Source organism: Protopterus annectens, chromosome 4.part1 (genome assembly GCF_019279795.1).
Source record: "Protopterus annectens isolate FY-2018-M chromosome 4.part1, PAN1.0, whole genome shotgun sequence".
In the NCBI taxonomy this organism is placed as follows: domain Eukaryota; kingdom Metazoa; phylum Chordata; order Ceratodontiformes; family Protopteridae; genus Protopterus; species Protopterus annectens.
Window position 1 is genome coordinate 798,351,539 of NC_056734.1, and position 27,113 is coordinate 798,378,651.

The window sequence follows — 27,113 nt, forward strand, 5'->3', positions numbered from 1 at the left end:
TGTTCATCTACGGGCACATGCACTCACTCTGTTAAACTGTAGCTCAGCTATGAGCACATCTGGCATTTTTTCTTCTTTTGTTACCTCACATGTCTTCAATATAAATGGGCTATTTCATTACATTTTACATATATTGGGGTTTTATGTGTACATATTTGTCAGGGACTTGTTTCCTGCTTATTTTGAAAAAAAAAAATTGGTGTTGTGGGGGCTCAAACCATGAATGCCTGCTCTTCAGCCAACATCTTTACCGCTACGCTATTGCTTCCTGGCTTCTTTTGCATATTTAGTTCTTATATGCTTTCCCACTGACTGCTAACTGTAGCTCCGCTACGGGCACGCCCGCGCAAATGAGCGCACTCACGGTTAAACATCTTTACAATTTAAAAAAATATATATATAACATGTTCATTTATATATATTTTATGTTCATAGTCTGTGGGGGCATGTGTTGTGTTGTGTTTATTCACATTTCCGTGGACTCTGTTGTGGGTGTTTACATTGGACACTTTTACACTTCTGGGGGCGTGTCCGCTTGCAGGGCTCAGCCTACAGACACGCCCCCTACTGTCTTACATGGACCGTGTTAGACTTAGGTGTGATTCAGCATGCTCTCATGAATATGCAAAGCATGCTGACATCACTCCGTTTAACTGCAGCCTCCGTGTAAGAGTTATAACTCTTACACGGAGGCTTCGTGAATCCTGGGGTATATCTAAGACCAGATCATCTTATCATCTTTGTGTTTTTGTATTGTAATGCTCTTTTCCAAGGATCTGTTGCATACTCTAGTTTCTTCATCTGTAAACACTTGAAATATTTTATTTTATTTTTATGGTGCTACTGGGTTTGTCTGGCTGGGTGTAATCTGAAACCCCTTTTCAGTGGAGCCCTGGGGAGAAAAGCTCTTATGTATTACAAACATTTTTAAACAGACATGCAGTAATATACATGAACAGATATTAAATAATATACATTAACAATTACACATACACTTCCTAATAAGGTTACATTCATATGAAATAAGACAAGAGTTATAATATAAAAGATACTTCTGTATTTAATAGGTGCTGAACACCGAGTTCACAAAGAGGTATATTAGTGGGTCTGTCAGGTTCGTAGGTTCATAGGAGATTACTAGAGTAATGGCTTGAGAGCCCTTACAGGCCTAGTCAGTTTTACCCAGATTTTACCCAATTTTCTATCCCTAGGGGAATGATAATGAGAGATGGCAGCGGAGTTTTGGCAATGTTTACACACTGCTTTTGTCCATATGAAACATGGGCACCACCACAGGAATGAATTTGCCAATTCCCATACATTGGTCCAGACTGCACTTAAAGATGGTCAGGGAAGGGATCTGCTTCACGTGAATAGGAAAGCAATTCCAGAGGAGGGGCAATCTCTGGGACACATATCTCATGTCAGAGATAAGGCTTAGATCCTTGGAGCAGGTAACACTCATGCAGTTAGTTTTAGGATTATGCAACATTTCCATCAGGGCTGGGTCAGAGACTGCCTTGTAAGTCAGGCATAGATCACCCCTCAGTAATCAGTAGGAAACTGAATACAGTGATAGGGCTTTTAATTGATCCACAAATGACATGTTGGTAAAAAAAACTTCTGAGAATGCTCCGTCTCTCAGGCACCTGGTGAGGCGCCTGGTAAGTTACATGTGAAAGGGTGCATTGTACTTGATTACTGGTCTGATGATATGACATTGTTAAATCTGAGTGCCACACACTCATTTATAAGCTGAGTAAAATAGAAGGATTTTCTCACCACTGTGAACACATGGTGGTCAAAGTTCAGATTATTATCTATCTGAGTACCTGGAACTCTCACCACTGGCACCAGTCTTGGGGGAGGTGCTATCAATGTTGTAATTTGCAGGGATATTTGATTTCCCAAAGGGTATTATTATGCACTTCTTTGCATTCAGTTTAAGACCATGGCTCTGACACCAATCATTAGTCTGTGTCATTCCTTTCTGTAGGACATCAACATTGATTGGGGAGTCAATGATTGCCCTGAACTTGCAGTCATCAGCAAACGTGGTCACCCGACCATCATCCGCATTTGACTTGACATCTGAGAAATATATCCCAAACAGGAGGGGGCCCAGCAATGAACAATGTATTTAATAGATTTTCCAATAAGTGATTAGAAATTCAAAAATAATGGAAATGAGGGGAGGAAGTTGATAGGGCAGAGAATGTTAAGATTCTTCTTAAGACATGGGGTAAGCAGGCTCAGAGATAATTATATGGTTATCATAAGGTTTATATTAGAAATATATAGGCGGGGCGTAAGCAATGTCACAAAACTATGCTTAGTGCTGGGATATGCTGAACTATTTCAGTATTGGTGAAGATTGGTTGCAGGATGTAGGTCCCGTGTGAAATGATTTGTTGATATGGCAGGCTGATGATAACAATGTTGTTTATCCCAGAGATATACAGGAGCATATCCTTTGATTTGACAGGTGAAGTTTTAGTTAGGTTTTAAATGAGTTTACATTTTGAATAGATTTCAGTAGTAGTGGGATGTGTTTCCAATGTTTAGTCAGACTATTTGAAATTAAAGCATTATCTGCAGTATTAGGTGAAATGGTTATAGTCATTAGTGATTTTTCCAGATCATGAAATTCTATTCAGGAGTAGTGTTGTATTAAGTTAACGGCTGGGCAATTTTTTGACATATGCAGAAGTCTGCACATTATAATTAGCTGAGAAAGAGCTAGGTGATATGGTGGTTCTAACCAATGTCATTTTCATGAATGGTGGATGGTGGTATATTCAGTTGTTACAGTTTACTGCACATTTGGTTATTTTATTACAAAATTGATCAAGTTTGTACAGTTGTGAAACTTGAAGGTTAGTGAAGATTGGGGCAGCACAGAGGAGAGATGGCAGTAAACAGCAGAGGCTATGAATCTTCTGGCTTTGTCAGAGAAGAAGGTTTTTACTCTCTATAATGTAGCTAGTGTTGGATGATTTTTTCATGACATGTGATACATGGTAGTAAAATGTCAGCTGGTCATCTATGATGACATCCAACAATTTTGTGTGGTTTATTTGTTTGAGCATGCTATTTTTGGTAGATATGGTCTTTTGAGGGTAAAGGGCAGTATTTTTTTTAGTGAGTTTGGAGTGTAGAAGTAGTTGTGAATTATTAATCCATGTTTCAATTGATAGGAAAAAATGCTGTTTCACCTTGGAGTTTCGAGAGAGTTTTGACAGAGCAGGCTAGGGTCAAGATATCAATGTAGTGAACTAGGGTAGCATTTCCTTGTGACAATGTAAAGGTCATTGATGAGTATGTTGAGACTTGGAATAGATACTTGTCAGACATCAACAATTACAAGCAAGAATGTGAAGATAAAGAAGTTATGTATTACCATAATGTTCCATCTGTGTTGTAGATCTTTGTTCATTCATTACAGTTAGGACCTCATTTCAGTCCTTGGAACCGATACGGCTTTTTCCCAGCACAAGCAAGCCAAAAACTCTCAGCTAAGACCTACCCATAATGCCCCTCTCCTTGTTACTCCAGATAGAGTTTGCCCACCCTAGTTAAAAGATGTAGTAATAGAAAAGATAGTAGGAGGCTCTGTCTGAGCAAATACCCTAACCAGGAGTTCCTAAAGTACACCAGGAGTCCAGGCAGGGGGAAGGAGGGTGGGAAGTAATGAATGAACAACGATCTACAACACAGATGGAACAGCGTCTATATGATATTATCGCATGATGTAAATAGTGAATGCTATTTCATTGTACCGATAATATCGAAACAACAAAATTTAGAACAAATGGAACAGCAAACTTTTTCCCAGGGAAAAAATTCGCTGCTATGTAAAAATTCGCTGCTCAGTAAAAAAAAAAAAAAGATCCCACCATAGTGGAGGAAATGGCAAAGTCTTGAAAATGGCCCGCCGAATATTTTCCCTGGGAAAAAATTTGATGTTCCATGACTTCGCTATTTTGCCATTTCAACAGTATCGGATCGACTAAATAGCATTCACTATTTAGTCCATTCGATAGCATCATATAGACCCAATGGAATGTTATGGTAAGACATAACTTCTTTATCTGATGTTGTAAATCTTTGTTCTTTCATTACAGTTAGGACCAAGTCCCCAGCTACTTGAGTCCTGGGTGGTCCTAAAAAAGGAAATTCCTGAGCAACATAGAACAAAAAGATGCTCATCCCCTGGAGGTCAAATCCAATTTGTAATGAGATATAAAGGTATGAGATCTTGCCCAAGTGGCTGCTGCACAGATATCATCCATAGAGGCTCTGGAATGAAAAGCTACAGAAGTAGTCATAGATCTGGTAGAATGAGCCTTTATTCTGGAAGGTAAGGATAGCTTATTCTGTTGGTAAATAAAGGTAATGACGTTTCTAAGCCAAGAGGATAAAGTCACTTTGGAAACAGGTTTACCCAATCTGGGTCCTGCAAAGGCCACAAACAATTGATCTATTTTCCTGAAAGATTTAGTCCTGTCCAAATAACAATGAAGCTGCCGATGCACATCAAGGGTGTGCAAAAGGTACTCCTCTCTATTAGAATGCCGAGGGAAGAAATCCAAAAGGTCAATAGACTGGTTAATGGAAAAGCCAGAAATTACCTTGGGCAAGAAAGAAAGGTCAGTACAAAGGGACACCCTATCCATGTGGAAGATCAAGTAAGGACTCTTGACACTCAAGGCCTGCAGCTTAGATACTCTTCTCACTGAGGTAAGTGCTACTAGAAGTATGGTTTTCTATGACAAAAATTTCAAATCACATGAATCAAAGGGTTCGAAGGGAGAACCTGTGAGAGACTGAAGCACCAGAGTCAAGTCCCAGCGTTCTAAGGGAGGCTTGACCAGAGGTTTAACATGTAATATTCCCTTCAAAAAGGTCTTGCATAGGCGGTGTGACATAATTGAAAAATTATCAAGACCATTATGAAAATTGGTGATAGTTGTTAAATGTACAGTGATCGTTAAAGCTGAGGCTCCTGCATGTAAAGGAGTAGTTAGGTATTGTGGGATCTTTTGAATAGTCATAGAGAAAGGATCTAAGTTCTGGTCTTTGGCCCAAATAGACAACCTAGCCCGTTTACTAGAATAAACATTTCTAGTGGAAGGTTTGTGTGAGGCCAGAAGAATTTCACGAACAGGATATAGGATGTCAGGCAGCCTGGCAATCACTGTACAGATTCGGATGAATCAGTCCCTGAGGATGAGATATCAGGTCCTGGGAATGATCCAGAATCCACGGGCTATAAATCAGATGAGGCCATAGAAACAGGAACCAGACTTGACGTGGCCAGTAGGGGGCAATGAGGATCACTTTGCTTCTCAACCTCTGAGCTTTCTGGAGAAATTTTGGAATGAGGGGAAACGAGAGAAAGGCATACAGAAGACCCGGGGCAAATCGTGTGTTAGACCATCCCTTGGTGGTTCCCCCTGAGGGGGCATCACGGCAAAATAGCTTCTGTATTTGTAGTTTAGAGGGGAAGGAAACTGGTCGCAGAAAGGCTTGCCCCAGCACTGGAAGATCCGATCTGCTGTTACAGGGTTGAGGAACCACTCGTGAGGCATCAGGATATTCCTGCTCAGATTGTCCCCAATAAGGTTGGAACTCCCAGGAATGTGCATTGCTATAAGAAAGTAGTTGGAAACTATCACCCAGTGCCAAATCCTCATGGCTTCCTGACACAGGGGGTAAGACCTGGTTCTGCCTTGCTTTTTGATATACCTGACATGTTGGTTGACTGAATTGCAATGGTCCCAGAGGGAAGAGATGCATGGAACACTTGCAACGCTAAAAAAAACTGCCCTCAGTTCCAGGACATTTATGTGTAAGTTGGGCTCCATGGGGGACCAAGTGCCTTAAACAGTCTTTCCCTGGAAATGCCCCCCAGCCTAACAGTGAAGCATCTGTGGTGACTGTGGCTGTGGGCTAGTGAAGACAGAAAGGTCGACACCAAAGATTCATTTGTGGCTTCATCCACCATAGCATTACTTCCTTGCAACGATTTGTAAGGTGTATCATGTGGTTGAGTCGGTGAGTTAGCAACGACCATAGTGCAGAAAGAAGCCACTGTAGGATTCTCATGTGCAGTCTCGCCAGTGGTACTAACATAATGGCAGCTGCCATGAAGCCCAAGAGTTGCAGTACAGGACATGCTGGTACATAGGTCTGAGGAAGAAGGTCTTGGATTTGGTGTCTTATTTTCAAAAGACTGTGAGGGGGAGAGAGAAGATTGACAGGATGTTGTGTCGAAGACCGCTCCAATAAATTCCAGTGTCTTCAGTGGGGACATTTGAGATTTGTCTGTTGATTGTAATCCCATGCGCCAAGTGAGAGCTTGAGTGTGAGAGAGGCTGTAGACTAGAAGATTCCTGATTGGAGCGGTAAGGAGCCAATTGTCTAGCTAGGGAAACACCTGGAATCCTTGTAGTCGAAGATGAGCTACCACAACTGCCATACCTTTGGTGAACACTCGGGGGGGCTGTCGAGAGACTGAATGGCAGTGCCCTGAACTGGTAGTGATTGGCTCCCAGCCGGAGGTGGAGAAACCTCCGGGAGCAGGGATCCATCTTTATGTGGTAGTAGGTGTCCTGGAGGTCTATAGAGCACATCCAATTATCCCTCCCTAGGAAGGGAAGAATGGACTGTATCGGGATCATCTGGACTTTTTGAGGTTTGATAAATTTGTTCAATAGGCTGAGATCCAGGATTGGTCTCCAGTCCCTGTCATTTTTGGCACTAAAAAAAAGGACCTCGAGTAAAACCCGGATCCTGTCCGGTCTGGTGAGACTGGTTAGATGACTCTTTTCCTTAGCAGCTTTTCTGTCTCTAAGGCTGCTAATATCCTCTGATTGGGTTTTACATCAGGGATTCATTTGATGGGTCTGGGAGTTAAGTCAAAAGGTATTTGGTAGCCTCTAGATATTATTCTCTGCACCCAAACATTGGTAGTAATAATATGTCAGACTGGTAGATGCAGAGAAAAATGACCCCCAACAGCTTCCAGATGGAAGCAATTGGGCCGATACTCAAGAGCACAGGTAGGGTCTGCTGGAGAAAGAATCTCTAGCTCCCTGGTTACCGGACCCCTCTACCCCAAAAGGGACATCTTCCATATGAGTTGCCTCCTCTGCCCCAGTGGGATTGTTCACCATGAGTGTCACAAAAAGGTCCTTGGGATTTCTTGAGCCACATTTTTCCTCCCTTCTGGTTTCTGGAGTAGCACGTCTGGGGGTTGGAAAGGTGTATGCCCACAGCAGACAAGGTCTTTCCATCTTTCTCACTAAGTGTAAGTGTGTCTTGTACTTTGGGTCCAAAAAGTGCAGATTTGTCAACAGGTTAATTGGCGAAGGAAGATTTAAAGGGGTCTGCAAAGTCACACAACCACATCCAAGCATTGCGTCTCATGACAATGCCTGATGCGGCAGCTCAAGCTGCACCCTCGGTGGAGTGAGATATCAAATGCATCGAGGTGTTCGAGATGGATTCAAGGGTAGCTAGCAGCGAGGTGACAGTATCATGCACCTCATCAGACAGTACCCCACCAAAGAGGAAGACATTTCAGAAATTAGGTCTCTTTGGAGATGAGTAAAGTGTGCCAGATAGTTCAGCATCCGAATGGCAAATGTCACTGAAGCATAGGTCCATTTCCCTAGTCTGTCCATGGTACGGGACTCTCTGTTTGGAGGATGAATGGTGGAACTATCTTCTGCCAGTTCCCTCTTGGTGGTTGCCGCCACAACCATAGACTCAACTATCAACTGCTAGGACCATTAGGGCTGGTCTTCAGGTGTAGATAAAATTTTTGTCTGGCCTCCGAGGGACAGGTTCTATGTTGTCCAGGGTCTTCCAGGCATGCTGCACAAAGAGTTAAACAAGGTCATCTGCTGGTGGGTCACCCAGGAAGTAGATGGTGAGGCACAGAAGGCCTGTAGGAACACCAATTTCTCAGAAGAAGGGTTATAGGACTTCCAGTCTCCCCACTGCTTAAGGATTTCAAGAATACCTCAGAAATAGATGTCGTCTGGGGGAGACCATGGGGGACCTTTCCCCCTCATCTCAATCAGTGTCTTTGGTGATAGATTCCTCTGGTGAATCAAGATGCTTCCTCTTGCACCGTTTCTTCTGGGGTGGCTCCCCAGTGGGATCTCCTGAGGAGGACTTCAGAGAAGAGGTTCCCTTCAAAGAGTGTTCTTGTGACTCCTGTGCCCAGGGTCCTGAAATAAAGGGTTGGGAGAGGAGCAAAAGAACTGGAAGCCATTGGAGCCATGGACATAGATGGTGCCAGTGAGAAAATAGGCATCAGGCTAGATACCAAGGTACAGACAGTCCAAGCACTGCTTCAGGAGAGCAATGGTTCCACTGGAGCTGATGCAGCAAGGGTGGACAGTGCCGACAGGGAAAACACTGCTGTCGGATCCGAGACAGTATGCACCGGAGGTATCTTGTCCTTGGCAGGTATTCAAGTTTTGGAGCAGATGGAGCCAAATAAACTGTTGGCACCATAGCTGGGGATGTTGCTGAAGCAGGTACAGTCATCAGAGCTGATGTTCAATCCAAGGATGGCACAAAGTCAGTGGTGCCAAGGTCAGAGCCGAAATAGGGGTGAATATCATAGACAGCACTGAGGGAAAAGCACAAAGCCTGGTGCAGAAGAGGTCTGCGCCAAGGAAGCATGGAGCCGACTCGGTTCAGTAACTGATGGAGATGCAGGAACTCAGTGACTCCATTTGTACTTTTGTTTTTTGCAGGGGGTGAGTCCTCCGACCCAGATAGAGCCTTCGAAAAAGGTGCCTTCAGTAATCTGTTTTTCCTTATGTTTTTTTGGTCTTATGAGGGGGTGAGGCCTCCAACCCAAATAGAGCCTCTGAAAAAGGATTCTTGAGTAATCCATTTGTCCTTATGTTTTTGGTCTTTGGAGGGGATGAGACCTCCAACCCAGATAGAGCCTCTGAAAAAGGTGACTTGAGTAATCCGTTTGTCCTTATGTATGTTGGTCTTTGGAGGGGGTGAGATCTCCAAACCAGATAGAGCCTCTGAAAAAGGTGACTTGAGTAATCTGTTTGTCCTTATGTTTTTTGGTCTTTAGAGGGGATGAGACCCCCAACCCAGATAGAGCTTCCAAAAAAAAGGTGCCTTGAGTAATCCATTTTTCCTTATGTTTTATGGTCTTTGGAGGGGGTGAGACCTCCGAGCCAGATAGAGCCTCCGAAAAAGATCCCTTGAGTAATCCATTTTTCCTTATGTTTTATGGTCTTTGGAGGGGGTAAGACCTCTGACCCAGACAGAGCCTCCGAAAAAGGTGTCTTGAGTAAACCTTTTAAAATAAGTTTATTATTACATTCTGCTAGTGTACAATTACTAAAACTAGCACAAAAGTCGCAGTCAGCTCTAATATGATCCACGCCCAAACAGTAGACACAACGAGCATGTGTATCTGAGTTAGGCATCTTACGTCCACATTTGTCACACTGTTTAAATCCCAACTTAGCTTTGTCTGACATAGTAAGGCAACAAGGCTATCCTATAGAAAAAAATAAGGGAGAAAATACCGGTGATGTTATTTTAAAAAATACCACTAGTAGAGAGGAAAGGCCTGTCAAAGACAGGACAGATGGACAGTACCAATAAAGGTAAAAAATGAAATTACCAAGGAAAAGGGTAGGAAATAGGCTTAGGTTATAGCCGACAGTAAGAAAAGGCTAACTTGACTAAAAATTAAATAATTTTGAAGAGAAACTGTCTTAAAATTAACAATTTTCTACTTAGCTTTGAGAGAGATGGCTAGCACATCTTACTAGAAACCCAGCAAACGAAATCTGGAGTAACTAGGAGAGGGGCATTATGGGTAGGTCTTAGCTGACAGTTTTTGGTTTGCGCAAGCTGGGAAAAGGCTGTATCAGTTCCGAGGATGGAACGAAGGTCCTAACTGTAATGAAAGAGCAAAGATTTACAACATCAAATATAATTTTTCCTTTTCACTGCTTGTGTTCTGTTTGAGTGGTAACTATGGAACCGTTGCAGTGAAGAGTTGGTGAGCCCTAAGGATGAGAGTTTATGTAAGAGTTTCTTCAGAAAGAGAGTATGAAAAGCTTTTGATAAGTCTAGGAAGATGGTGGAGACAGCTTCTGGAATTTTTATGCAATTTGACAGTATTAATGAAATTTAATAAGGAAGTAACTGTGCTGTGATGAATATGGAAGATATGGTGGGGTGAAAACAGGAGCTGATTATTTAGTAAATAGTTGAGAGGATGCATATTTTTGATTTTTTCAGTGCAATTTTTGATTTTTCCCCTCCATTACTTTTCCCATTCCTATGTTTTACATCTTCCTTTAATTTCTACTCTTATCTTTTTTGTCATTTGTATTATTATCTGTTTCATAACCATTTTCATTACTTTTACTGCAGATAAATCAATACACAGATTTGTTCTGTCTATCTTTATCATTGCTATTTGTTGTACTTTAAAAAGCTGGACTCTTTTCCTTCTGACGTTCACCAGGCTGAGAATCGTATTTGATTGTTATCACAACACACTAAATCATTATTACCTACCTGGAGGAAGTGGCTGGTTTGGTAGTAAAACATTTGGCTGCTGCTGTGGTTGGTTCATCAGACTGAAAGTCCAGGGTGTAGATAGTTGGTACTGGGTCATCATCTGTGCGGGAATGGTAGGATAATTGGAAGGCACTTTATGCACACTGCTTGGCTGGCATTCCTGTGGTAAAAATAGGATTCAAACATGGAGCTAAGTATTTAAAAAGGAAACATACTCATTATGTTTTCACTTATTAAAAGATATAGAGTGCTTTGAAAAATATCTTAACACAATGAATAATCTGTGATTCTTAATAGAGTGATTACGCACAGCTTATCTTTTTCCACTATCCAAGGTAGATCATTGGCTCCTCAATGTCTTTCTCTGCTCATCACTATTTTCCTGCCTGTAATTCAACTTCTTCAGTTAATGATTGATATGCCATTGGTTTAGACTGTTACAACTCCAACAATCTACTAAATTCTCCAGTCTCTATCCATCTTTACAGTATTATAAATATATAGTAAGTAAAATTACATAATGCACACGAGGGCTATGCTTTATAGTCTCATTATCATTAATAGACTAATTAACAGAACAATATTCCGTTAGGTCATCTAACTTAATATCTTCACTGTTTTATATTTTTAGTTTGATTTTTATCCAGCTGTACAGTAGTATAAATTCTTCTAACAGACAGTTTAGTGGAACAGTTAAACAAGACAATAAAACTGATTTTATGTAAGGTCAGTGACACTGGACCTTAATTTCCTTGTTACCTGTTTGCCATATTCAACATGCCAGAGCCTGTCATACAGATACCCCCCCCCCCCTTTAAACTATCATATGGATGCCAAGCCTTGGGAATGTGAGATACAGAAAAAAATAGGAAAAGAAAAATATGGTCTGCCACAGTAAAAATATGGCCTAAATGCAGTCGAGAATAATGTCATAGTATCATTAATAAAAAAGCACAACACCAAAGTGAAGAAAGGGCATGATCACATAATAGTATGGTATAGGTGTCAAGATTCTCTGTCTCAGAGCTCAGGAAAAGGTGCTCAAACTGGCTGTCAAAAACAAATTCCTGCCCACTAGGCAAAGGCTATAGGAAGTAACCGAAATGGGAGTTTCAGCTAGTTATATGGAGTTCAAACCCAATAAATGAAATACGTAACAGATATTTCATGTGAATATCTGAAAACTCTGGTGTTATGGTTAGGATACAGTTGCAATGTGTAACCAGGATAGACTGTGAGGCATAAATGAACCAGAGATAAGGATGAGGAAATGCTGTTTGTTCAAAGAAATGAGGCACAGAATTTGATTTTCTTCTTTGATAGAAAGGACTAGTGACACTGTGACAGAGAAATGAAGAAGCACTGGATCGAGATGACTTATGATGCAAAATATGAGTATGACACATTGGAAGTAAAAGAGATGCTAGTCTTAGGGTTACTGAACAGACACACCAAGTGGAGTAGCGCCATTTTGCTTGGGTTTCATCTGAGGGGATCCACACACACTTACTGAATGTAGACAGGTGAACTCCAGCTCCCTGTTTGTACCTCATGCCATAAGTAGACAAGCTCATTAAAACAGTGACTCCTCCTATGTACGTTATGACCTTAGACATAACAAGAAAGATACTGGTAGGTGACTCCAGTGGAAATGACAGAAGAAAGGAAAGGAAAAGATGCCTGGTTACATGAGCCTCTAACACATTCAGATTGCTAGAGGACAGACTAATACAGCCAGTTATCCATTATTCTTTTGTGTAATTAAATAACCATCTACAATCATGGCTGGGCATCTCAAGTGCATATAGTATAACGAGTAATTGTCTCCCTTAGAAGCCCAGGCCAATGGCCAATATGGCCATCAGTACCTCTGGCCTTGGAAGATGCCCACCTTCTTAGGAATCTTGTGTGCAGGGGCCTTTTAAGCTAAGGCAGGTAAAGGCTTGAACCGACCACAATGCAGCATAGCTCCTCCAAAGAATGGCTCATTTTCTAAGTATAGGACTTGCTAATTATTGTTACAGGTATATATCCTTGCAAATGCGGTTACCACACTCACATATCTGACTATGGACAAGTGCCATAAGTATAACCGGCTAAGGAGAAAGGATGTATTCTTGGTTAGAGGATGTATTTTATGTATGCCCCCCCAATTATAACAAGCTCCATGAACCAGATAACTGTCCACATAGGCAACTTGGCTCTTGGCTTGAGGCTATACTGCTAAGATGGTTGAAGATGAGAAGCATCCTGCCATGCTGTCAACTAAATGTTTTATGATGTGTAAAAGTTATGCTCAATCATTGAAGAGGAATGCTTAACTATCAAGTGGGTCATACAAATCATGTGTTTCTTCCTCTTTTGCCTGATCATCCAATTTATCAGTATCAATGTTCCTTTGCAATGCCTCAGCCAACAACAAGAAGAGAAATTTGGCCTTTTGCACACACTGGTGTCCATTGCTGTGGGCTTGTCCATGGCAGTGTTGATGCAAGCTATTACCCCCTTGCACTGGTATCCATCATTATTAAGTTCACAGATGCTGAGCTGTGGATGGCAGCATGTATTAAGATGGTTAATGAGATACTGAAAAGTTTGTTCTTAGCCAGTTTCAGAATGGGTTTGACAAAGGAAGCTGCCTTGACTAGATTCTGATTTAGAATATCTGATTCTTTTTTCCTGGCATGACCTTTTAAAAGCTTATGCATACTATAGGTTCATAGGCTCATAGGTAGGTACTAGGCTATCGACCCAAGGGCCTACATAAGCCTAGCCAGCAAGGTTCCATGGCTTATGCCACCCAAGAAAGTTATTTTCCTGTGCCACTGTCGAGCAGAGACACAGAAGTGATCCCCGGGGTGTATTTCCTATTTCCCATCCACTCATCAAGATTTTTCATGAAGAGTGCTAATGAAGAACTTTGCTTGACATAGATGGGTAGCTTGTTCCAGAGTGTAAGAAGTCTCTGGGACAGGATTCTATGTCTCCAGCATGTCCTGTTTATTGTGGTGACAAGGTTTAGGTCCCTTAAGCATGTAGCTCGGAGGGACTGGGATTTCTTTAGGTGTAGCATGTCCAACAGCTCTGAGTTTGCTATAGCTTTATATGTTAGGCAGAGATCACCTCGGAGTAGGCGATATGCTACGGAGTAAAGCTAGAGTTTTTTGAGGCGGTCAGTGTAAGGCATTTGTTTGAGGCCAGTAATCCTCTTTGTGAGGTACTTCTGTGGCCTTTCCAGCTGCTGCAGATGTCTTATGAGGTACATTCCAAAAGGGGCATTGTACTCTATAATGGGTATAATGAGTCACGAGTAGAGGGGAACAATGACATCTTTTTTCCTGGATGAGAACTCTTTTATGATGAGGTTTGCCATGTAGAAGGACTTCCTGACTACTGTGGCGATGTGATTATCAAAGGAGAGACTACTGTCCACCTGGGTCCCAAGGTCTCTTATCACACATTCAGTGTTAAGTAGATTGCTGCATATGTTGTAGTTCATGGGTACAGAGTTTTTACCAAAGGGGATGACACTGCACTTTTTGACATTGAACTTGAGGCCATGGCTCTGACACCAGGCATCTGTCTCAGTGAGGCCCTTCTGTAGGATGTCCACATTATTTGGGGACTTGACTATGACTCCTAGTTTGCAGTCATCTGCGAACTTTGTTAGCCAGAGGCCATCTGTGTTAGCCTGTACTTCAGAGAAGTAGATATCAAGCAGGAGAGGTCCCAGGATGGAATCATGTGGTACTCTACTTGTCACTGCTTTGAGGTCAGATTTGGAGTCTGCAAATTTTACAGTGTGGGTTCTGTCAGTGAGCCAGTTGGCAACCCATCTTGTGATGTAGAGATTTATACCTAGTTTAGTGAGTTTAGCTTTAATTCCAGAATGGGGGATGGTGTCGAAACTTTGGCGAGGTCAAGATAGGCTGTGTAAATCCACGGCTTTGGTGACTGCCTCAAAGAAGTCGATCAGGTTCAGGAGGCATGATCTGCCTTTCACAAACCCAAACTGGGTGGGATCCAGAGTTTGGACGTTACCAATGTCTTTGTTTATGAGTTCCATGATGATACATTCCATGGCCTTGCAGACCAGGCTCGTCAGGCTAATAGGTCGATAGTTCCCGGGATCAGTGGTGGCTCCTCCTTTGTGGAGTGTGATAACTGTTGCTGTGTGCCATTCAGTGGGCACAAAGCCTGATGCAAGGCTATTATTGAACATGGTGCTTAAGTGGGGAGCCAGTTCCTTCAGAAGTTCATGTAAAACGCAGCCTGGGATGTTGTCCCGTCCCATGGATGTTTGTGTTTTTGGCTTTAGAGAGTGCAGCTTTTACCTGCGAAGTTGTGATTACAGGGACTCTGCATTCTTCCTGTATATAGATATGGGCCCTTTAGGGGGTGAGAGGGGGGTAAAGTTAGCACTGAACCGATCTGCCGGGATGTTGGCAATATCAGTTGGTTCTGTAATTTTCGTGCCTTTGTGCTGTAACTCAGAGCAGATCTGGGTGTTGCCATCTATATTCTTGACATAGCTATAGAATGATTTGTGGCTGTCCTTGGATTTAGTGACGATTTTTTTTTTGTGGCTAGCTTTGGAGGATCTTATAAGGGATCTCAGCTTCTTACTGAGGCTGACCAGGGAGCTCCTCCACTCATGGGATTTTACTCTCTTTTGCAACCGTTTCTTCCTTCTGTTGGGATAGCACGATCCATCCACTCATGTAAGTGCTTATAGAGTGCATTTGTGTAGGATTCAGCAGTTGTAACTGTATTGTCCATCTGCATGGGTGGCATGAAGTTCACCACTTCTGTCTTAAGAAGCATGAAGTTGGCTTTGGAGAATTTTTTTACTGTGGTTTCCTTAATGGGGGGTGGGGACAGGATGTGGATATCAAGGGTGATAAGCTTATGGTCTGATAGGATCAACAAGTAGTTGACTTCAGGTGTGGAACACCTGTCACTCATGTTGGTAATGACTAGGTCTAGGATATCATTGCCCCTGGTGGGGGTGTGGATAAGTTGATCTAGGGCATTGGAGTTTATGAATTCCGGAAAGCGTTGAGCTAAGGAGTTGGTACACGAGTAGTTTTCCCAGTTAATGGTGGGGTAGTTGAAGTCGCCCATTATTAGGGTGTTTGGTTGAACCCTAATATTTTCCAGTACATCAAGAAAAGAGGAGTGGGAATCCTGGGGCATGGTGGGGGATCTGTAGCAAGCTACAATTTGGATTGCAGTTTTGCCCAGAGTTAGTTGCACTTGGATAACCTCGGATGCATTATGATGAGCAACTAGCCTGGAGCTGTGGATATCCTTAATGAATATGGACACACCTCCGCCTTTCGGTCCAGGTTACATGGTGAAAATTGTGGTATTTATAGCCTGGTAGTGCAGGGGTCCTCTCTGGAGCCTTGAACCAGGTCTCAGTCACTGCACAGATATTGATGTTCTCCATTTTAAGGAGTGCCTTGAGTGAGTGCATTTTGAGATTTAGACTTCTAGCATTGAGTAGCATTACCCTCAGTTTTTGCTTGCCTGTTCCTGTTATGGTGGTGAATTTGTTATTTGAACCCTGTCTAGAAAAGTCACTATAGGGGCAGCAAGAGCCTTAGCCAGTATCTGGAATCCCAGGGATGACAGGTGCAGGCCATCTGTGGCAAAGCATCGTGGTCTGCCGACCATGTCATCCCAAGCAGACAGATAATGGATCCCATTAGAATGACACCAGAAACTTAGCCAATTGTTGAAGTCAATCATTTTGTCCTTGTACTGCGGTATCATTCTGGGCGATGGCAGAATGCTACTCAGTGCTAGGGTCATACCTCCCTGGGCTACAAGATCGTAGAGCTCTTCCATATCTCTTTTTATGTAGTCCAGGGAGGTACGTCTCAGGTCATTCACACCAACATGGACAATGACAGAGTCATATTTGTACTTGTTGTGGAGTGACTATAAAGTTAATTTCTACAGATGAATTCCTTAGACGTGTGCCAGCTTTGTCAGAGAATAAATTAAACATTTCATTTTCATCATTCTGCCCTGTCATCGACTCAGTTTTATTATCAGGTCTCATCATTTCATCATTTTCTGCCATATAAAAATAGGTTTGCAGTAAAAGCATTTTTATCTTCGATATCATGAAATTGCAGTAACAGGAGCACTTTTTGCTGAAACCATAAATTACAATATGATCATTGTTGAACGTGAAGGTTTTTGTGTCCTTTCAGGGAGCAACATGTACTTTGCTTCATGTCAGTCATGGACCCCAATTCCAAAAGACTCAATCTGAGTGTGTGACCACTTACAATGAGAGCAGGTTGAGACAGCAGATATTTTGTGATCTGCTCCCCATAATAAACCTATTTATGGATGAGCCTTATACCAAAGTAAGTCACTTTCACTGACAACAAGTCTTTTTGAAGCTGGGCAAACTTACATGGAGAGCAACTCTTTTGGAATCTGGCCTATGGAATCTGTAGTATAATAAAACCTTCCAGGTATTCCAGTTTCCTCCCACCTTCCAAAGAAATGCGTCTAGAACTTTTCTCCCTGGGCCTCCCCTGAAAATAGGCTCTGTCCTAGTTGGATTTGCTGGTCAACAAATGTTAAATAAATAAATAAAACAAATAAAAAACTACGCAACCAATGTAATAATGAATAGCCTGTAAGGTTTGTCAGTATGTAGTACTTTTATCATGTCTGGCTGCTTTTTACGCTTGTTATAGTCTCAGAATGTGTTCATTGTGAGTCTGCTGTATGTGGAAGAAATGAGGCAAGTTAAAGTTATAGAAACAATGGTCACAGAAGTAGCCCATGCAATCAATGTCAAGTATATTCACAGAGGTCTGGCCAGGATGTTTGCCAACAGCTGCTTATTTTTAAAACTTAACTTCTTACTGCCAATGAAGATGGAGTCACTAGGATATAAGATGAGCTAAAGCCACTCAAGAAATCCTCACTCCATCTGTCATACTTCTTTCTCTTTCTTCATTAAATAACCATGTTTCTAGCTTTTTGTTAGTGAATGTTTATCAATTTTTTTTAGCCTGCCTTTACCATCTCCTAAATTAACTCTTTATCAGCACATATTAGAGACACTAGGCACTAAAGTAACCGGAGTGCTGTTTAGTGCAAGGTTTGGAAATATCAGGAACTGGCTTGCTTGAAAAATTGCTTTTTGAACAGCTGGACCAAAATTCTACAGATAAAATCAGCCGACAGGAACATCATCAGAAATATGTTACACAAACAACAACATTCTCTAAACCTATTTCTATACCAATAATCTTGCTGACAGATAGTTCTGCTAATCAAATAGAATAAAACTCTTGTTTGGCAAAAATAATTTTGAGTCTTCCTGAATTACCTTACAATTCTTCTGTATCTGTATAAAATTGCCTTTCACATATACAAGAGTCTGTTTGTATCCCATTATTGCTACAGTCACCATACATTTTTGTGCAATGGTGACTACATAGCATATTAGATAAAGTCATGATCATAAAATATCTTACTCAATCACCTACTTAAACTTTTTATTTATTGTCATAAATCACTGCCTGTTTGCATATCACACTGCATAATTTAGGTGTTCAGCTAACCAAAACAAAATTAAAAGATAACACTTGAAAATACTGCCTTACACTTAATTCTGTCATGGTTTAAGACTAAAAAGATAAATGTGCTTTGCCAAACTACAACTTTTATTCTGACAGTTTTATCTTTGACACCATATACAGATTTGCATAAGTGACTCAAGGTTTAATGCATACTGGTGGATATGCATTTTTGCCTATCCCTTAAATTTACCTCCAGCTTGGATTCCTGCAGTCTACTATACATGTAACCCTCATATTATTTATTTTGTCTTAACATTGGTACAAATGTTAAAAGCTTAAGCGTGATAAGTTTATACTATTTGGATGACACTTCAGAATAAGTTATCAATTCATAAATCTCTTGTACTGTCATGTCTCAGCAACACATCAGTAAATAACCATGGGCTGTTTTGCATATGTATTCAATATGAAAACATGTAAAATAATTCACTTGATGCCACAAAAGACATTTTTATAGACAGAATAAATACTACCCACCTCTACCTGTTAAAAATATTCACATGCTGAAAGGTACTGATTCATTCAAGGAAATGTAAACAATGAAAGAAAAGAAAAACAAAGTAAACCTTACATCAAGTTGGAGATTTGTCTTTACTTTCCGCTTCTTGCCTTTTGCAGTTCTTTCATCATCGAACGCAGTGCTGTTTTGGTCAGGTAGGCTTTGTTTTTTCTGTGAATCCTGTGAGCCTGGGGTGATGGGTTCTTCCTCATCCTCTTCTTCAAGTGTTTGTGCAAGGGGTTTTAAGTAATAACTCCTAGGTTTGGGGCGAGGATGTCTGTGATACAGCAGGAGGTGATGTTGTTCCTTGAATTTGATAACTTTTTTATCAACTCGTACAGTGCCAAACCAAGCCCAAGAAAGAGGAGCAGGATTTCTGTGTCTCTCAAATAAATCCCAAGGTGAAACTTTCTGTTTTGTAGATACCTGAAGACCCTAAATGTTATGGTATACAGAACAGATCAGATATAAAGCTGATACATGCAATAATTTAAAATCTTAATTGTGAATCATTTTTAAATATAAAACTATTCATGTGGTATAAAACACCTTGCATTTACATCCTGTAATATATATATATATATATATATATATATATATATATATATATATATATATATTATATTATATTAAATTGTCGAAGTTTCACAACTTTTAATCACTAAACATTGAACACTAGTGATCAAAGTTGCAGAACGTCGAGCAATTTAAAATAAAAAAAAAAAAAAAAAAAAGGAAAGCAAAGTAAAAGGGTATAAGCTTCCCGTTACTTAAATATACCAACTCCGAGATTGCACTACAGCGTAGCAAAGGGAAATCTTCCATTTCTGCACCATACTCCATTAAAGTGCAATCTTGGAGTTGATATATATAAGTAGCAAGGGGTATAGGGGGTGCAAGGGGTGCTTGCCCCCCTGCTTAAAGCAGTTACTTTTGTTTTTTTTCTTTTTATCGGATATTCGATGTTTCAGAACTTCGATCATATGGGGTCGACCATATGGTGTTCGTAGTTCTGAAACTTCAATTATCTAATATAGACCCTATATATATATATATATATATATATATATATATATATATATATATATGTGTGTGTGTGTGTGTGTGTGTGTGTATATATATATATATATATATATATATATATATATATATATATATAGTGTTCTGTTATTTTGTGATTCATACACATACACACACACACACACACACACACACACACACACACACACACACACACACACACACACGGTAATGAAAGCAAAGTACTTCATAATTCCTTTTTTCCCCTGGAACCTGTTGCCTAAAACAATGCATGAAAATCAAAGAAATCATAATGTTATAAAACAATGAAGTTTAAATGGAGCAGATTGTTTTCCATATTCATATCAAGAATTGTATCTTTATAACCATATACTGCCAAATGTACTACAGGCTTGAAAATATCTTGTTATATGGAGTCTTTACAAACAGTGGGCTCAAAGGCCATGCAAGACCTTTTGCCAGTTCTAAACATAACTCATACCTGGTTTAAGATATACAGCCATCATATGGTGATTCTAATGAGAACTGTGATGGACAGAATGGCAGTGCAGGAGTAAATCAGGATCATTATTCTAGAATTAGGAAGACTGCATAAAAAATAGGCCCACATAATGGCCTTTCACATTTAACTGTTCTAACTCAGTCCTTGGTACAAGTCAGAAGGACAGTATGATGAGTACTTTTAAATGAAAATCGATTTAAAATATATTTACTGCATCATCAATATTTCTTTCTGTGATGGGTCAAAGCTCCCATATATGTTACTGACCTGTGCATCTACTATTTATGCAACTAACATGGAGTCAATGCACTTTGGTTAACAAGAAATTCTACCTTTTTCTGATAGTGAAATGTTATTTCAGATATCTGATACTTGGAGATATGTCCTACTGCTAATGTTCTCCTCTGTGAGTGCATGTGATATTTAAAGTATATTTAAAGTAATGTGTTGGGTAGTCAAACTCCAGACAGAAGCAGAGTTGCATTGTCAGAGCTGACAGACCAGTATCTGATTCACACTCATTCTGGCTTTAGGTGTAAGGAAACTTGTAACTCTCTAGGTTATCTTAAATTGATCATTCACTTCATTTGTTCACTCTTCCATATAGCAAATTAAAAGTGCTAAGGATGCAGCCATTGCCAAGCTAAGGTCCACTGCCTCTGGATTACTGCTCAAAAATTCGTTGGGCACCATCATAGAAAATCCAAGTAATTAATGAATAACCTTTGTATTAAAATTAAAATAAAAATGAGGTATGAGTTTCCTTTAAAAACTTTTCTTTATTATAACATCATTAATAGCAGGTCAGATGAGCGCTGATTCAACGTATCATCAAAAGTTCTGAATTTTATTTATTTATATTAACTTTGAATTACACAAACATTGGTGATCATTAGACATTCCAGCTATTGGTGTCTTAGTGTGGGAGCTTGATCTTTCTAGGTTAGTGCTAATTTTATGCATTACTTATTGGTGGAAACATTTAACCAATGAGAAAAATTTCATTACCCCTTTTTCTTTGCTATAAGTTTGAGCATGAACAGTGTCATTTAATTGATCAATATCATCTACTGGGGCTCCTTTGTTTGGTTAGGAGGAAATGGCCAATGATTTGAAGTGAGATGAAAAACAGGCCAATTGGGAATATGAGGGTATTCTGTGTGGGCTGTGTCTTTGGCCTGAATGATTATTATTGGCTATCTGGGATGAGTGAATCATTGTACATATCAAGGATGATGCATCTGTGCTGTTAGGGGGTGGGGTGTTGGGAACCATGGTCTAATCAGTCAAATAGGAGAGAAACAACTGGAACTATCTGCGGAGCTTTGATTGGGTGACCCAATGGGAAGGGGGGGGGCATGGTATTCCAACTGCATCTCCCATTAGATGGAGGTACCTTGTGGTGGATGTGAGAGACCGATGGCCAATGGGAGTTAAGGAGGGAAATCAGAGTAGTGACGTCCATGTGATGATATAGGCTACAGGGATTTGTGTCAATACATGGGCCAATACTGTCCCGAGAACAACTGTTGGGAAAATCTTCTAATAGGATTGACTGGGTGATGCACTGAGAGGATAGCTTGAGATGCCGCTTAACTGGAAGAGCTATTATGAGTGACTGGGAGAGCAGGACTGTGAGAAAAAAGTGGTCTACCTATAGTGTTTGTACTGGAGGTAGTGGGAAGACATTTTTAACCCCTGATAGAGTAACCATCTATTGGTTATGAATGTGGCAGGCAACATTAGAATAAGCCAAGGATTGACCGGTAAAATTCAGCCTAGCCATTCGGTTATCATTGGGAAAGGCCTTCACAGTTAACGAGCATTGTTGTTCCCAAAATCTAAGCTTGGCTAATCTAAGAAAACTGTAATGCACATAAACATACTCGGAGGCTCTAAATAAAAATCTGCTAAAGCAACAGAGACTTCCAAAGCAAACACCCAAGCAACCTCCACACCCCATCACATACCATGAAACACATACTTCACATAATCAGTGTGCCACGCAATCACAGTCCTTAAGGAAAAATAACATACCCAACACACTAGTGATAGGTGACTCTGTAGTCAAAGCAGACACCCAAGCAACCTCCACACCCCATCATATACCATGAAACACATACTTCACATAATCAGTGTGCCACACAATCACAGTCCTTAAGGAAAAATAACATACCCAACACACTAGTGATAGCTGACTCTATAGTCAAAGCAGACACCCAAGCAACCTCCACACCCCATCACATACCATGAAACACATACTTCACATAATCAGTGTGCCACACAATCACAGTCCTTATGGAAAAATAACATACCCAGCACGCTAGTAATAGGTGACTCTATAGTCAGGCACACTGATGTCCCACAAACTAGGCTGGATAAAGAGAAGGTTACAGTTAGCTGCCTGTCGGGTGCCAGGATCCACCACATAACACAAGCACTCAAGTCACTCCAGAACAAGTACAAATACAACTCTGTCATTGACCATGTTGGCGTGAATGACCTGTTACCCTTAGGCTTTCAAATACTGGCCAAGGCTTTTGCCGCCCCCATAATGCCTTTTTTAGGCAAGGCTCAAAAGACAAACCCACTACCACAAACAGCACAAGTAACCAAAAACTGAGGGTAATGCTACTCAATGCCAGAAATCTAAACCTCAAAATGCATGCACTTGAGGCACTCCTCAGTATGGAGAACATCAATATCTGTGCAGTAACAGAAACTGGTTTACGGCTCCAGAGAGCACCTCAGCACTACCAGGCTATAATTCATACCATACTTTTCGGCCACAGAACCCTGACCGAAATCCGGATATTCATCAAGGATACCAACACCTCCAGGTTAGTAGCACAGCACAATGCCTCAGAGATCATCCATGTGCAACTAACAATGGGCAAAACTGCAATTCAAATTGTAGCTTGCTACAGATCACCCACCATGATGCAGGACCCCCATTCCACATTTCTAGAGACACTGGAAAATAGGAAAGTCCTACCAAATGCCCTAATATTGAGTGATTTCAATTACCCAAACATTAACTAGGAGAACTACTCAAGTACTAACTCCCTTGCCCAATGCATCCTAGAATTTATAAACTCGAATGCCCTGGATCAACTGGTCAACACCCCCACCAGAGGTGACAACATATTGGACCTGGTCATCACCAACATGGGCAACCGGTGTTCTAGACCGGAGGTCAAACCCTCGCTGGTTAGATCAGACCATAGACTAATTACTCTGGATATCCAAATTTCACCCCCACCCCCCAATCAAGGAAACCACCATGAAAAACTTTTCAAAAGCAAACTTCACATTATTTAAGATCGGGATGGAAAGGTTCACAGCCCCCATGCTAAAGGACAACTCTGTCCAGGCTGCTGAATCCCTTACAAAGGCACTCTATGAGCACCTGCAAGAATGCATGGATCGTGCTATCCGAAGCAAAACCAAGATTCACTCCTCCAAGAAAAGGAAACCAGTCTGGTGGACCCCTGCCATAAACAAGCTATACAATAGAAGGCGGAAACTAGTGCAGAAAAGAGTAAAATCCCAAGAAGGAAAGACATCCCTGATCAGTATCAGCAAGAAACTATGATCTCTCATAAAATCATCCAAGGCTAACTTTGAAAGAAATATTGCCAAGGACTCCAAAGATAACCACAAAGCGTTCTTTAGCTATGTCAACAACCTAAGTGGAAACTCTCAGATCTGCTCTCAGTTAGTGCAGTATGGCACAAAATATACTGATATTGCCAACATTCTGGCAGACAGGTTTAATGCAAACTTAAACCCCCCCTTACCCCCTAAAGGGCCCATAACCATACCAGAAGAATGTAGTGCCCCGGCAATCACTGACGCATAGGTTAAAAGAGCCCTATCCAAAGCTAAAAATATAGCTTCAATGGGACCAGACAGTGTCCCAGGCTGTGTCTTACATGAGCTCCAAAATGAACTAACTTTTCACCTAAACACACTGTTCAAACTCAGTTTCTCTACAGGCTACATACCCATAGAGTGGCGCACAGCAACAGTTATCCTGCTCCACAAAGGTGGAGCCACAATGGACTCCGGGAACTATTGCCCTATAAGCCTGACTAGCCTGGTTTGCAAGGCTATGGAGTGCATCATCATGGAATTCATTAACAGAGACTTTAGGAAGCTTCAAACATTGGACCCTAACCAGTTTGGTTTTGTTAAGGGCAGATCATGCCTCCTAAACCTGGTGGATTTCTTTGAGACAGTTACCAAGGCTATAGATGAGGGAAAGGAGGTCCACATAGCCTACCAAGACCTCGCAAAGGCTTTCAACAACCATTCCCCATTCTGTTATTATGGACAAGCTCACCAGCCTGAACATAAAACTCTACATCATGAAATGGGTTGTCATTTTGCTCACGGATAGAACCCACATGGTGAGTGTTGCAGGCTCTAGGTCTGACTCTAAACCAGTTACAAATGGAGTCACCCAGGGCTCAGTCCTGGGACCCCTCCTGTTCAGTATATACTTCTCAGAGGCACAGATAAGCACAGGAGGACTATGGCTGACCAAGTCCACAGACAACTGCAAACCGGGGGCCATAATTGACTCTCCAGCTGATACAGACATCCTCCAGAAGGGTCTCACTGAGATGGATACCTGGTGTCAAAATCATGGCCTCAAGCTAAATGTCAAAACATGCATAGTCATCCCCTTTGGAAAAAACAAAGTACCCACCAACTACCACATATGTAGTAGTCCCCTAAGTACAGAAAATGTAATAAGGGATCTGGGGACCCAAGTAGATAGCAATCTCTCCTTTGATAATCATATTGCCAAGGTGGTTAGAAACTCCTTCTATGTGGTCTACCTAATCACAAAAGGGTTTGCATCTAATATAGAAGAGTTTATTGTGCCCCTCTACTCATCACTCATCAGACCCATCATAGAGTACAACGCCCCATTTGGGATGTACCTTACAATACACCTGCAACAGCTGGAAAGACCACAGAAGTACCTCACCAAGAGGATTACTGACCTCAAACATATGCTCTATGCAGCCCGACTGAAGAAACTCAAGCTGTACTTGGTTGCATACCACGTACTCAGAGGTGATCTCTGCCTGACATACAAGGCCATGTCCAACTCAGAATTCATAGACATGCTCTACCTACAAAAAAAACAAACAAGTCCCCAAGAGCCACATGCTCTAGGGATCTAAATCTCACCACAACGCTAAATAGGACATGCTGGAGGGATAGATTCCTGTCCCAGAGACTCCCCATGCTTTGGAACAGGATTCCAATCTACATTAGGCAGAGCCCCTCACTAACACTCTTCAAGAAAAACCTTGACGAGTGGATGGGAAACAGAAAATTTACCCCGGGGATCACTGCAGTGGCTCTGCTGGACAGAGGCACAAGGAACTAATGGCTCTGCCAGACCGAGGCACAGGGAACTAATCTAGGGGGGGGGCGATGAAAGCCAACACATTCTGGGTAGGCTTATAGATGCCCTCGGGCAGATACCCTAGTACTTACCTATGAATCTATGAACAATTAAGTAATTTTGAAACATATAGTCAAGGTATAAGTAATCTATGAGTAACTAAACAAAACCTTATCCTCTCGAGCCACACGCTCTAGGGATCTAAACCTCACCACAACAATAAATAGGACATGCTGGAGGGATAGATTCATGTCACAGAGATTTCCCATGCTTTGGAACAAGATTCCAATCTACATTAGGCAGAGCTCCTCGCTAACACTCTTCAAGAGAAACCTTGACGAGTGGATGGGAAACAGAAAGTTTACCTCGGGGATCACTTCAGTGGCTCTGCTGGGCAGAGGCACAGGGAACTAATCTAAGGGGGGCGGCAAAATCCAACACATTCTGGCTAGGCTTATAAATGCCTTCGGGCAGATAGCCTAGTACCTACCTATGAACCTATGAAAGTATAGGGCTTTTAATAATAAATCCCCATGGAGGACCAGTCAAACTACTGATTAGTGTCAGGGAGCCTGAGAGGTAGTAATCGCTACAACTATACTTTAGGTTATGTCTGTGTAAGACAATAGAACATTACCACTAGGATGGTTTTGGATCATAGCAATGAAAATGATAATTAGTACTGATATGCATTCGTTCCTTCTTATCTCTGCCTCTAGACGTTTGTGTTTATGCACCACAAGTGATTCACTGCATGAGGAATTTCTCTTTTATCCTTGGTTGTGTGATTGTGGAATATTTAAGTAAGGGAGTGTGAGGGGTGCAGCATGGCTTGCCCCCCCCGCAAAAAATAAATTCTGGAGAAGTATTTGCTGAATATGAACTTTTTCATGAATGTGGCTAAATATGTCTGTTTTAGATTAAATGCCTATTAGATGACTTTTTAGATATTTTATGATTAGATGAAAGGTTTCTTAAATAAAATGCAATAGGTTTATTTCTATATATATATATATATATATATATATATATATATATATATATACACACACACACACACACACACACACACACACACACACACACACATACACACACACATATATATATATATATATATATATATATATATAGAGAGAGAGAGAGAGACAGAGGGAGAGATTAGTTATGTTTGTGTGTATTTTATATATATATATATATATATATATATATATATATATACATATATATATATATATATATATATATATATATACATACATATGTGTGTGTGTGTGTGTGTGTGTATGAGGGTGTACCCATGCTCCTCCCCCCCAAACTGGTAACTCCTTCAGCTCAAAATTGCAGAGTTTTCAAATAATAAAGACAAAAAAAAAGGAAGAAAACAAAGAAAGCTCATCTGTACTCTGAAATTATAAGACTCTGCTTATTACATTGAATTACCAC

General features: G+C 40.9%; 1 protein-coding gene across 1 annotated transcript in view; it reads right to left on the reverse strand.

The window, feature by feature from the left end:
* The window catches only part of MED12L (mediator complex subunit 12L), a 919,119-nt gene that overhangs the window by 427,030 nt on the left and 464,976 nt on the right, over positions 1 to 27,113 (reverse strand). The window contains exons 21-22 of the mRNA XM_044070851.1: positions 18,772 to 19,134; positions 10,582 to 10,744 (exon numbers count right to left, since the gene is read on the reverse strand). Of these exons, the coding sequence (XP_043926786.1) occupies positions 10,582 to 10,744; positions 18,772 to 19,134 (526 nt within the window). The remainder of the gene's footprint in view (positions 1 to 10,581; positions 10,745 to 18,771; positions 19,135 to 27,113) is intronic.